At 36.8% G+C, this 14913-nt stretch overlaps 1 protein-coding gene across 1 annotated transcript; it reads left to right on the forward strand.

The window, feature by feature from the left end:
• The first annotated feature begins 2506 nt into the window (after window positions 1-2506).
• On the forward strand, window positions 2507-7036 carry LOC127864724 (uncharacterized). Its single transcript, XM_052404609.1, has 2 exons — window positions 2507-6509; window positions 6924-7036. The coding sequence occupies exon 1, from the start codon at window positions 3682-3684 to the stop codon at window positions 5638-5640; it is 1959 nt and encodes a 652-aa protein (XP_052260569.1). The 5' UTR covers window positions 2507-3681; the 3' UTR covers window positions 5641-6509; window positions 6924-7036.
• Window positions 7037-14913: the final 7877 nt, after the last annotated feature.

A 14913-nucleotide genomic window follows, 5' to 3' on the forward strand; every position in this document is an offset into this window, starting at 1 on the left:
GATTAGCAGTCCGCACAGGCTAATGTAGGACGGCACTTACCGCTGATACTTGATTAGCAGTCCGCACAGGCTAATGTAGGACGGCACTTACCGCTGATACTTGATTAGCAGTCCGCACAGGCTAATGTAGGACGGCACTTACCGCTGATACTTGATTAGCAGTCCGCACAGGCTAATGTAGGACGGCACTTACCGCTGAGACTTGATTAGCAGTCCGCACAGGCTAATGTAGGACGGGACTTACCGCTGAGACTTGTTTAGCAGTCTGCACAGGCTAATGTAGGACGGAACTTACCGCTGAGACTTGATTAGCAGTCCGCACAGGCTAATGTAGGACGGAACTTACCGCTGATACTTGATTAGTAGTCCACACAGGCTAATGTAGGACGGCACTTACCGCTGAGACTTGATTAGCAGTCCGCACAGGCTAATGTAGGACGGGACTTACCGCTGAGACTTGATAAGCAGTCTGCACAGGCTAATGTAGGATGGCACTTACCGCTGAGACTTGATTAGCAGTCTGCACAGGCTAATGTAGGACGGGACTTACCGCTGAGACTTGATAAGCAGTCTGCACAGGCTAATGTAGGACGGAACTTACCGCTGATACTTGATTAGTAGTCCACACAGGCTAATGTAGGACGGCACTTACCGCTGAGACTTGATTTTTGTTTAGAAGAGACTTCCTTTATATCGAACAATGCCATAGAAAAGGAAAGTGCCGTCCCTGATCAGCCTGTACGTATGCATTTATCCCCTTTTTGCAATAGTTTGGATCATATGAATAGGTCATTTGCATTAAATAAATGAATAAATGAATTACGCACAATTATATACTCATTACGATACTGGGGTGTCATTTCTCATATATATATATCTAATGGATTTTGCATTATATTGAGAACCTACGTCTCATAGATTTAAAGCCATACAACATATTTTATTACTTTGATATATTCCAGTCTCAGGTTTCAAAATTAATTGGCAATCCGGCAATCTGATTTCAAAAGATATATGGCCGATACAGGGAATCTAGATGAACAAATATGACTATCAAGAGACTTTGAATAATAGCATATAGTATGCAAGAATATATAGTGCAGGTGTGCGTTATGGCATGCAATTCTACAGCAGCTAGACGATTTACATTCTCTCATCTACCAGAAATTTTGCACTGAGTTTTAAGCTTTAGAACATTTGTGAACGGCATCATTAATATTACTTAAAGCAACATAAACAAATTGAATCGCAACGTAACAGTTACATATTTCTTCGCGTACACAAACGAAAATATGCATCGGATAATAAATATACGTTTAAAGAGAAGAAACAAATATGGCAAACGTCAGTAGTACATTTAAGAATGGCAAACGTCAGTAGCCAAAAAATGCAAACGGCAGTAGCCGAATATATGCAGGCGTTTCATTTAATGCAAAACACGGAAATAATGCAATTTATACTAATTAAGAGTTAGATATTACAAATTCAGATTGATGTCACAATGCACGACATATATAACTTCCACAAAAACAAAAAATCAACAAATGTAACCTTATTTATTTGTGCCTTATAATATGTTAACTGTTCGAATATTTTCTTTGAAATGTTAGTATCATTTAAAGGGTGTCAATGATGATAACTGTATATTGTCAAACGTGCTTAGGTGTTTGTTGTTTCTTTCAGTTTAGCCTCAACTTAATGGTTTCGTACCCGACGGACAACATGCGTCCCCAGCCGCCCGAAAGGTGAAAACACTGAAGTCTTTATTTCAATACAGTTCGAGTTACTAGTATACGGTTTGTTTATTCACATGTAGCCATTCAGTGCACACACATTTGTTGATTGACATTTACATTAATTAGAAGACAACTGCAACCATAATTCTGCCTATTGCCTTATTATCTAAAGCAAAAGTAAATAACGCAAAACAGTATCTTACCTTGAAAACCTTAACGGAATAACAAAACATCGAAATGGTGAATTACTAGTCTTCTGAGATGTCTATACGTGTAATTTGCATATTTTAATAAAATGCTGTCGTTAATAAACGAATTTTTTATACAGATTATTTACATCCATACAAAAATAGGCTTTTATAGGATGTAAGCTGATGCAATTCATCAACACCATAACATTTCATACATATAGCCTTTTTCTTAATATCTACTAATATTAAATTTTTAGGAAAATACATATAAGCGTCGCTCTGTGAAAATGGGGTTTAATGCAATTATGCATGTGCGTAAAGTGTCGTCCCAGTTTAGCCTGTGCAGTCCGCACAGGCTAATCATGAACGACCCTTTCCGCCTAAACTAGATTTTTGCGAAGAAGAGACTTTCTTAAAACAAAAATATCATACAAGCGGAAAGTGTCGTCCCTGATTAGCCTGTGCGGATTGCACATGCTAATCTTGGACGACACTTTACGCTTTAAACCCCCTTTTCACCGAGCGACACTCATATATATATATATTTTACATTTCAGAATGACAAGAAAGAAAAGTGTTTTGGAGTTACGGAAAAAAGGAAAGGTCGATCTGCTAAACCAATCCAATGCGTTCTTGTAGAACAATCTCCAGTAGCATCGCCAGGAAGATTATCACTCTTCAAATGCAAACGAAAGCTTACCCCTTGCAAATCGCCTGCTTCTCCAGCTTTTCGATCACCCTTGTACAAAGCAATACGACTGTCCAATAGAAATCTATTTCCTAGTGCAGACTCAAACGATGATGATATTAATTGGTACAGACACATTGACGATCATAAAGTGCATGCACAGGACGTTAAAACGAGTGATCCGGAAACAAATGATACTGTTCCAAGTCAAACATGTTTCTCTTCAAACGACGTTGACAAAATATCCAAATGTGACAAAAATAAACAAACAATTGACTTTTGTGATATGGATGCTTGCGAAATACTTGCCGGAACAAATGACCTTCAAAGCATTTTAAGTGAATACAACAAGGTGCTTCCAACGGTTATCAAAAAGTTATCCCAGCATTCACAGTTACATTTGACATTTCTGTCATTTTTTAGACTAGTGGTTGAGGACAAGTTTCCTTTGGACAATATTGCCCTTCTTTTGTGGACAGACGTTGTTAACTGGTTCAACAATATAAACATTACAAGAATGCGATATGACGATACTACTAAATTGTTTTGGAAGTGCGGATGGCGGATATTTGGAGGAAGATTTATAAGTTTCATGTCAGGATTCAAAAACAAGACATTCGATCAAGATGTGTGCACTGAGAAACAATATTCACCGACAAGTTCTACACTTAACTTTGCTGTGCCAGATATAAAGGTGTTACAGTCGTTCAACCCATACACAAGTGAATCACAAAGGGAACCGGGGATTTGCAACGACGGTATAAAGGCGCTTGGTCAAAATATTGGACACAGGTCGGCATGTTTAACCTTTGATGGAAAGAAGATAAAGCAAGGTCTTACGAAATTTTGTGGCGATATTGACCTTATTGGATTTGAAGACGGAGAGACATTACACGATAAAAGAAATCGATTAGAAGATATAACGGCTGAGCTTAGTGCTTTGGGCCAAACAGTTGCAGTGGTTGAACAAAAGATTGGTCTACCGAATCTACCAATTGAAATCAAGGAACAAATTTAAAAAAACTTATTGGACTCTCTTAAAAAAATATCAACCGGAATACAATACATGGATAAGTTAAAAACGAAGAAGGAATATGCAAAGGACAAGTTGATAGAACGAAGTGGAACAGAGAACTGGAGAAGTGGAAAATATTGTTATGCAATAAGTTCCATTATTGGTCTCCTGTACGACATAAATAAAGTCAAGGGAAAATGTGAAACAATTATCAGAGACATTTGCAAAATTATAAGCGCTATAAACGGATGTAAGTACATAGATAACATAATGGTAGATTTGAACAGTTTGGAATCATACAAGTCTTTAGAAACACTGACAGACCTAGCAACAGAAAAAAATGACCCACGTTTGATAAAACAAAGGTCTACCGCATGGTTTGATATAAGGTCAAAGGCCAAGGTAACTGGAAGTACTCTCTACCGCAGTATCGGGCTGGATGGTTTGAAAAATCTCAAAGAACATTTCGAACAAGTAATATGTGGAGCCCCTGAAAAACAGTTCTCTGAAAAAGTTAAAGATGCAATGAAACATGGTGTAGAAAACGAAATAAATGCAGTAGCTACCCTTGTCGGAAAAGTGATACCAGTTTTATTTCCTGGTATGATATTTTGTGAAGAAGGGTGCGTTATTTCAAGTGATGATAGCGGAAACACGTTTTGTGTGGTGTCACCCGATGGCAGTTTAAGACAAGATACATCATTATTGTCTACAAGTATGGCAGTTGAAATTAAATGCCCAACCACAGACATTCATTTTCAATTACCACCGAGATATTTATTGCAATGTCTGTCACAGATTGAGGCGTTAAATGTGAACTCGTTGATTTACTTGTCATGGACAGAAACTCTGACATCCATATTTAAGGTAGAGCGAAATATTAACCTATATAACAACGCAATGGAAATCGCAAGATCAATATATGACACTTCAAATCCAAAACGACCTAATACATTGTGTTCTAGTGTCAAAACATTGAAAGATGAGATCGAACGTGCGTCAAAAGACGCTTGTTTTTTAGGGTGTTTTCCGTCCGCAAAAGTTGGAAAAGCAACTGTAAGAAGTGCTTTTGAAGTTCATACAGTGCATGAAATATCAGTGCTACTAAATTCTCTTGTGGATCTCCATTCCCAAATCCACGAAATAAAACGAGAGAAGGCGACTGAAGCTGTAGTGTTTATTTGCGCTGATTTGAATAGAAGTTGGAACAAAAACCTGTCTCTGTCATCTCCTGTAGCTTGGTTTACGAAAGGATATAGTCTCGAAACTAAAAAAATGAGAGAAATAGCGGAAGAAGTACACAACAGGTGTCATGAATCAGGTATTCATATCCCTTGCCAGTCCTTTGACGGACAATGGCATAACCTTGTTGTGCGAGATTCTGAAAATAATCCACTGACAACGCTTCAGTTACAAAAAGATGTATGGCGAGAAGTAGAACAGACAAAAAAGACAGAAGTCGTATCAAAATTTCGTGGCATGAACAAGAAACCTAAATGGATTTATCACAATGAAAATGGATCAAAAGTGGTCGTGGTGAGTAATTATATTAGAAACGTTCCACCTCTCAAACGCAATAAAATCCTTACCTCTGAGAAAGCTACACCGTCAAACAATTCGAGCGACAGAGAAATTACCCAAGGAGATGAATGTGCAGATAATAATACGGAGGATATTGTAAATGATCCAGAACAGGATTTTGGTCGAGATAAAGAAGACTCTCACTTGGATGAGCACATTTCTAATGAAGATGCTAAATGTCTGCTAGCAATGTTAAAATCAGACCAAAACAGTAACAAAAAAGGTAAATGGAACACATCGCAGGTTACAGATATTACTGTAATACTTTCAAGTTTGGAAAGAATGCAGTCGTTACTTGATGCTGATATTCGTGTTATTGTGCGTTTCTTTAAGAAGTCTAAAACCATAAATGTCAATGAAACTGCGACTAAACAGAAAAAACTTGAAAAGTTATCCGAGAAACTAGGGCTTAATTATCATGTGAAATAGAATTCTAAGAAAAAGAAGGCCACACTTAAAACGTTAGCAGAACTTTGCGCGAAAGTTATTGCAAACACATCAAAATATGAATTAAATTGTGCATATGCTGAGTGCATTTGGCAATACCGTTATGAAGTGTGGAAAGCTAAAGTAGGCATTTGCAATTTAATTGAAGTAAATGGGAAAGTGGAAGTTCGAGAATGGTTTTATCATCCAGAATATAGCAAGAGAAGAATGCAATATGAAGTGAAGTGCATTGATGCCACGCACCTTCTCACTCGTACAAGACGAAAATCTTACAAAGGCGGTTTGGATCTTGTGAATAATGAAGCTTGGAAAAGAGTTGCAAAAGGGGGGAACACTTTATTAACCCCAATTATGATTGAAGAAGTTACCGAACCCATGTCCGCATCGATGGCAGCAACGCATTTTTCTGAGGCCGTAGAAATTGAAATGCGAAAGTGTGACTTTAATAAGTCGGCCGACTTATGCCGAGACATTCGTCTATGGTGGGAATCGGAAGACAGTTCCGGACAGACCGCTGCCGAGAGGTTTTTTAATAGAGATCTACTGAGGTCACGTTTGTTGTCACACGTAAACTTTGGAAAATTTCCGCCACCGACAATGCATGTTGCTGGATGGCCATGGCAGCTTTGGGAGGCACTCATATCTCATATTGATGCAAAAACGCAATTGTATTTCCTCTGTCATGGTGGCAGTTATAATGTAAGGGCGTTCAGCAGTCTAATTGGTGAGACGTTCTTTTCTGAATTGTCACTCCATGACAAGACAGGTTGCGGGACCGTGTCGGCGGAAGAGTTTGGTCGATTCATAGGAACTGCAACAGAACAGCTTCAAGTTCGACTCGACCCAAATAGGTAAAATCGCATGTTTCTTTCGTTAGTTACCTAAAACTACCTTGTACAAAATAATGAAGGTTGAGATCTTCAGATTTTTTTAAAGAATAATTAATAATTACATAATAATTATGGGCATTCGTTTAGGGCAGATATGTAATTGTGTTATAAAAAAAAAAGTGGCATACTAGTATATATGTGCATGTTTGTTGTATCAAAATTGTAGATACCGTCTTGATGACAAGCAATTAAAAATTGATTTACAAGTATGCAAAAACAAATAAATGTCTCGTTTATTTTTGTACCATCATTCCATGAAATGTTTTACATTTATTGATTTTAAGACCGTTTAGCGGTCTATTTTTTTTCCACGAAACCGTCACGTTATAAGGGTTTGTTGTTTAAATAAAATAGTTATTTTTTATGATTGACCAGGAAGTTTGTATACACAACCGGGCGGTCACACGTGTACAAGCTGACGGATGCAAGTGAGATGACATCCACCAACAGCTGTCAAGACGAATGCCGATTGTGCAGGAAGGATGGTCTACTATCATGTGTTCAAATAAAGTAGGTTTAGTTTTTCTTCAGATTTCTGTAGAAAAACATTTAAACGTGAATATGACTTTTATTAGTTTTCAATTATTTGTTAATTTGCCAAACTTTAGCCAAATATCGGACTTCAACTTGCGACATTTTTTCAGGGACCATGAGTTTGACAAAAGAGAAAGATCGACAAGGGTCAAATTAGGAACTGTATCTACAAACAGAAATGCCATTCGCAAAGGAACACTGGGGGTTCGGTGGGAAAAAGCTCGACGAAACGAATCAAAGATGCTTTTAACATCCAGGATGGGAATTAACGACTAAAACAGCAGAAAAACTTTGCTAGATGAAAGCATGATTTGTTGGTACTAATTTGGTTTAACTACGCTGCAGAACGCAGAAATTAATGTCCGGGTATTTTTTTCCTATAGATGCCTAGCGCGAAACTCTATTTAGTGACGTCGTTAAATAGTTAAATACATGTTACGTCGTTTTCATTTAAAAGTGATATGTAAATTAAGTTTCCAAAATGTAAACATTCCATGTGGATGCAGTTATTCAATTTATCTTTCTTTGTGGCTGCAGTTATTCCCTTCATCATCAAAAATACTATTTCTTGTTACATTGCATTTCTAAGTCAAATTTATAACATTTATTCTAGAGCGCGTTTTAGTGTATGCATTTTACTACAATATGTCCGTGAACTGTTAGAAACTATTTTAAAAACAAAGCTCTACCCATAATTATTGCAGAATAGCCCGCACTTGATTTTCGTCTTTGTCTAGATAGACATGATGTGTGTCGTGGTAGAATTGCAAACATTAGATCCCGGTGTATGTATGAATATGCATTAGCATATAACTTTCGTTGTATGAATATTCTATCTGATTTACAAAATATTCTTACTTTTTTAATTGTGTAGTTTCTTATTTTTTGAAGTAAATAAAACAACTAAAATTTCTCCAGTTTACTTATTTTATTTTTGGCACAATTAATTATCACAATTACGCACGCACGTGCGCGAGCACACACACTACTTGGGTGGAGCTCTCCGAATAAAACCGTAATGCAAAAACACAAATTAGAAGGTAACATAAAATTGCTGCACAATTCGCCTTGAATTTAGTGTACATTAATAGGTTATAAAAATAAACTACAGTCAAGCAATATATTTAAACATGGAAACACACAGATTATTAGTGGAATATCACAAAATAATCTTGAAAAACAATGTAGAAACAAATCACAGATAATCAGCATAAATCAATCACAAATAAGACATAAATATTGCAACATAATTTCAAAAAGAAAAAAACAAACAACAACAACAACTGAACTTGGCCCTCCAGTTAAAAGTTACTTTTTCAACCCGCAAAAAAATTGGACTGTTAGATTGTTAGGCGCCATTCACGCATTTGACTATATGTGTCGTGTTCTGAGAAAACTGGGCATAATTCATGTGCGTAAAGTGTCGTCCCAGATTAGCCTGTGCAGTCCACACAGGCTAATCTGGGACGACACTTTACGCACATGCATTATGCCCAGTTTTCTCAGAATATAACACATATAGTCGCCTTCGATGTTTACATGGTTTTAGGATTCAAGACAAAAGTGCGTTGAATAGGAATATAAAAGTACAATGCGTCCGAATATCTATGTAAATTAAAACAAATGAATGATCTGCCAAAGCGGTTAAAAATGTGACACATTACTGATTGGCATGAATGCATTAAGATATCGGGGTATACACACATATTCGTACTATTTTAATGTTAAATTATCACCAAACAATTACTGCTAACACCATCAACCGGTCATATTGAAAATCAAACTGCGATAAAGAAAAATCAAACAAGCAAATTCAAAGAATTGACAACACTATCGGATATTATTGATTATTAGGAGGGAAAAACAATATACCTCGGCATTCGGACGGAAAAAAAACACTGTGAGATCATATTAACTGTACAATGTACTACCGGTAACAATGAACAATAATAAATCAAAACAGAACTAAATAATAAAAATAGCGTGCAACAACTTGCTCTAAAATGTATAATATTATATTCAATTGACATGTTTGTTTGCCCTGTGTTTTGACAGACTACTTCTGTGCCTGCAAGTCTTGTCACATTTGTCACATTTTTGCACTTTCTCGTCACTATGGATGTGCATGTGCGCCTGAAGGTCCACACTTTGTTTTAACTCTGCGCCACACACATCACACTTGAATCTTGCCTCTTCTTCCTCTCGTCGTCTGTGTCTTGTTAATAGAGTTTTCGTTGCAAATTCTGCAGAGCAGGTTGGACAAACATGTTCTTTCGTTTCCCCATGCACACCGCACCTTAAAAATAAGTTCACAAATGAAGACACTATTACAAACGTTCTAATTTGATAGGAACATGTATATTTGTATTCGCCAAAAGGTACGCATTTACGTCTGCATTTGAATCTTGTGAATTCCAAGTCACAAATAGCATAACATTTCTTTTTCTTGAAATGCTATATACTTTTCGTAAAATTTCTATATTTTTGGCATTAACACATAAAAAACAAATCAATAACATGTTTAATGAATTGACATCTCGCCGGCTGTCAATCAAATTCGTATCTAACTATCGATCGAACATTCAACGATCGATAAATCGGGTGTGCCGGTTGCTAGCGACCTGTCCGCCAAATCCAAGTTGTAAAACGCTTGTTCGTGTCAGATGCATGTGCATACAATGTTTTGTTAATATTTTAGTAAATAAAATCAGTAAATACCATTGAAGTAGTGTTATTTATTACCACCATTACACCTTGTAACATGGGCAATTTCGGTACCCGCGCGAGCGTTTGAGAGCGTCCGAAATCACAGTTATAAAACGCTTGTTCGTGTCAGATGAATGTGCAAACAATGTTTTGTTAAAATTTGTCGTAAATAACATCGGTAAATACCATTGCAGAGGTGTTATTTATTATTAATACCAACATTAAACCCCGTAACATGGGGCGGGGGGGGGGGTAGGGATTTCGGTACCAGCGCAAGCGTTTGAGAGGGTGTTTAACTTACTGAAATACCTATTATATAAAGCTAAGATTATTTTTGTTAAATTTTTTTTTTGCATTTTCAAATCAATGAATTATACAAAACAATTATACCAGTGTTATAAGGGATTAACTGTTTATTACAATCACACAGAATGTCGCGTAATCTCTGAGCATATACGTCACTTTGGTGTTAGCTTGTCTGTTTTCTGAACGCAATATCACGTAATTAAGTGGGCGGAGATATCGTCTTCCAGCCGAGATGATAATTTAAATCCAAAGCGGGGATCAAGCTCACGAATTCGGGCTCAAATGAAGACTTATCAAATTACCGATTTCTACGCAACTGTTAATGTTATGCAGAATATTAAACAGTATAACCTAACAAACTGAATAATAGTGTTAACTATTTCATCTTAAAATGACTTGATACTTTTATCACGAAATATTCACGTTATTGTATCATGTATTATTACTAATATTATATTCTTCATTTCAGAGTTGTTGGAGTACTATAGTGACAGAGTCCCGTTAATGACATTATGAATGAATTGGTGTGAACATGAATATGTTCCGATACTTATTAAAAATGTCAGTTAATGCTTCTTATCGTTTACTTAACAAATACTCACATGTGTCTGGTGAGGTCCTCTTTTCTACTAAATTGCTTATCACAGCATGAATATTTTGACAAGCCGAGATGCCTGTCCTCGTGCAGCTTAAACCCCCACTTGGTTTTGAGGGCATCTCCGCAAAAACGACACACATGTGACATATCTGAAATACAGGTTAAATATACCGATTAAACACTAACGGTATGCATTATGTTAGGAAACTTTAAACAGCTAATGTATAATGTAAACACAGTTTTCGAAGATATAGACATTGGATAGCGTTTAAGAATATAATTTTGCGGGGTAATTGTTTCTTGTTACAATTAGAAATTCGAAATGAATAATAAAATTTTAAACTTCAAAAAGTCGCAAGTAAAATGTAATGTAATCATTTTATGGCATAAATGTATTATTTATAACAGCTGACGATGACTGTTGGGAAATTAACATGAACAACACACACACGCGTGTCGCGCTCGCACCATATCATTTACCATATTCGTTCATAAACGTGCAATTTCAAAGGAACTTGTTAACTTTTCGTACGTATTTATTTATACAGCACAGTTGCAGTTCTTGTGTGTGCGTGGTAATAAATACTACCAAGCTTATAAATCTTACTGTTTTGAACAGAAATATAATACTTGTTAAAATAAATGGCATTATATTAGTAAACATAGTTATGGGTGTGTCTACAAGGTAGAAAGACCTAGCGTGGTCTAGCGTACTAGTAATAATGTTTTACATCTTAAGCATATATACATTTCAGAAAACAAATTGCCTCAAAGACAAGTTCTAATATATGCTTGCGCTATCAATAAATGTCATGGATATTAATAAACAAGATAAACTGGTTAGTTACCTGTTAATTTTGATGAGACATTTGTCATTGACAGATATTTGAATAATCCAGCGATTCACTATTCTTTTCGGAACACCACAAGAAGCAGGAATGTATCGGCCGGCTAAGATTCGCATTCCGAGTGATAGACAAACAGTTTCCTTTCGTTGCAATAACGCCAGCAGAGAAGCCGAGTACATTATTTAAAATCAAAGCGATGGAGGCACTGAAGTTGTTCGCTGTTGTATAATCTTAGACGCAACTCAGTTTTCAAAATTATGTTATAGCTTTTTATATCGCAAGTTTGAAATGAACACAACCCATTCACATTTATAAAAAGTGTGTCTTAAAGCACAAGTCGAGATCAGTTTTTTTCTAATGATTAATTAAAAGGTAATTTAAGCATCATTTTAGGAAAACAGGACTTAATACATATGCATTAATTTTCATTCCAGTACCAGAGACTGTCTTTAAACGAAAAACACCATAAAATCAGAAAGAGTCGTCCTTGATTAGCTTGTGCGCGTTGCACAGGCTAATCAGTGTGCACAGGCTAATATTATTATTTTGACATGCATTATGCCCCGTTTCCCTGAACGCAGCCAATATGTAAAGATTTCAGATGATAAACAATAGACTGGCCAATGTCGTCTTACAAGCTGTTAAACACTATTGATTAAATACACACTGCAGTAGTAGAGCAGACGCTTCTAGCATTCGTCGTCTGCATAATTTTTCTGCAGGTAGTGAAGACAGGCAGAGGTTATCGTTCATAGCTTAGCAAACAACAGACTGACTTGCAGTCATCGTTCCTAGCGTAGTTAAAATCAAACTGGCTTGAAAAACTGCCTCTATACATTAGTGTGAGCTAACGCTCATAACTAACAACAAGCAGCCGCGCTCTAGGAAAATGGGGCTTAATGTATGTGCATACATTGTCGTCCAATATTAGCATGTGCAATCCGAACACGCTAATCAGAGAAGACACTTTCCGTTTTTATTGTAATTTTCTTTTAAATGAAGTCTCTATTTAGCCATAATCCAGTTTAGACGGAAAGTGTCGTCCCTGATTAGCCACGCTTAAATGGGATGGCATTTTATGAACATTCATGAATCACAGTTTTCACAGAGCTCAATAAAAACAATGCAGCAACAGCATAACTTGTGCGCTATTGCCACAATACAGCGGGGTAAATTATGACATAAAATACGCTATAAATGATAAGATTTTTACGTGGCGTATACATAATTTTGACAATCCATAATCTCATCAGAGATGTTTTCGGTTTTAAAATTAAAGCCTGAAACATTAGCCCAGTGTGCGACGGAGGTGTTGACTATCAGGACGTAGCGGTATTCGTCAGGGTCTAAACAGAACAGAGACATCAGCGATATTCCCGGGGATCCGATCTCTATTGTCCAAATGGATTCCACAGGGATTCATTTGTCATTTCCAACTGATTGTATTTGTGCGGAATTTAGCTGCTGACAATTACGTTGTGATCGTTTTTTATTTGCAAAGTCGCTTCCCGTATCAATGGCGGTGTAGACGTTTAGGATCCGATTGAGCCTCGTTCTGGGAAAACTGGATTGTATACATGTACATAAAGTGTCGTACCAGATTAGCGTTAGCAGTCCGAATCTGGTAAACAGAAGGTTTTATACATGTACGTTAAGTGTTGTCCCAGACTAGCGTTGGCAGTCCGCAAAGGGTAAACAGAAAGTTGTATACATGTACGTAAAGTGTCGCACCAGATTAGTGTTAGCAGTCCGCATTGGGTAAACAGAAGGTGTTACACATGTACGTAAAGTGTCGTACCAGATAAGCGTTAGGAGTTCGCATAGGTCTAACAAAAGGTTTTATACATGTATGTAAAGAGCCCGCAAAGGGTAAACAGAAGATTTTATACATGTACGTAAAGTGTCGTCCCAGATTAGCTTAAGCAGTCCGCATAGGGTAAACAGAAGGTTTTACACATGTACTTAAAGTGTCATATCAGATAAGCGTAAGCAGTTCGCATATGATAAACATAAGGTTTTATACGCGTACGTAAAGTGTCTTCCCAGATTAGCGTTAACAGTTCGCATATGGTAAACAGAAGGTTTTATACATGTACGTAAAGTGTCGTCCCAAATTGGCGTAAGCAGTTCGCTTATGGTAAACATAAGGTTTTTATGCGTGAGGTAAAGTGTCGTCCCAGATTAGCGTAAGCAGTCCGCATAGGGTAAACAGAAACGACACTTTCCGCCTAAGTTGGATTCTTCTTTAAAGGAGACTCTCCTCAAACTAAATATTTCATAAAAGCGGAAAGTGTCGTCCCTAATTATTAGGCTATTCGGACATGCCTTAGCCCCGTTTCACCGAACGCGGCACAAGTGAATACAAATATGTGGTCCGTGCAAGCAGTCAATTGTACACGTTGAATCATTTCAACGATTTGTGTTCTACTCCAAAGTAATGGTAACATTGCTGCAATTACAAAGAAAAACAACTATAATCAATTCAGGGCCACTTCGCGTTCAATTTACCGTTGGTTTTCTATCAATAAATAACTCGTATCGCTTTACCTCAACATCATGCAAACTTCGATTGTGTTTTCATGTAAACTGTTTAACAGTTTATCAGGTTTTTTTAAGTCTAATCCACAATACATTATAACAATTATAACAATAAATGATGCATAGCATGTATGAATGTAATGTAAATGATCTATGTGCATCAACCAAATAAATGCTCTTTCAAGTGGTGGGGGAACTATTGAGACGACACTAATACACAGCCTGGCTCCTACAAACATATACTTGTTCGTATAAATCGTAGGTAAATTTAAGGTAAATTTAACTAGTTCTATCAAAACATCTTTGGGACTAATAATCTTTGGGAATATCGAATACCTATCTCACTAAGAATATGATTTCATGATGAAAATTCCCTGCACACAACTTTTACTTTTGACACAATATACAAATTCAAAACAATTGATGAAAATAAATATGCGAGCAATACTTTTTACTCACGAATTAGGTAGTCATAAAGACAGCCATTTTGACCCGTACTTTGTTGTTTATGCATTACTCGTACCCTAGCAGTTCACACGGTGTCAACAACTCTGACCTAAACATAGGTATAGAGCACTAATGCGCTTTTTCGGCATAGCTGTTTACCCAGCTTTTCACATTAAATGACTTTTACATAACGCAAGCAGACACGCATATATATTTTCGAATATTTCATAGGCTGATTCGAGATAAAACCTCTGAACTTTGACTACATTACTATGTCTGTGCTCAGCGCAAAGGATGTAGCACTGTTCAGTGTAAGGAATTCCGGACTACTGTATGTTCAAACGACACAAAGTGTGGCCCAGTTACGCGTTAACATCTATCTCCCAGA

Source organism: Dreissena polymorpha, chromosome 1 (genome assembly GCF_020536995.1).
Source record: "Dreissena polymorpha isolate Duluth1 chromosome 1, UMN_Dpol_1.0, whole genome shotgun sequence".
NCBI lineage: Eukaryota > Metazoa > Mollusca > Bivalvia > Myida > Dreissenidae > Dreissena > Dreissena polymorpha.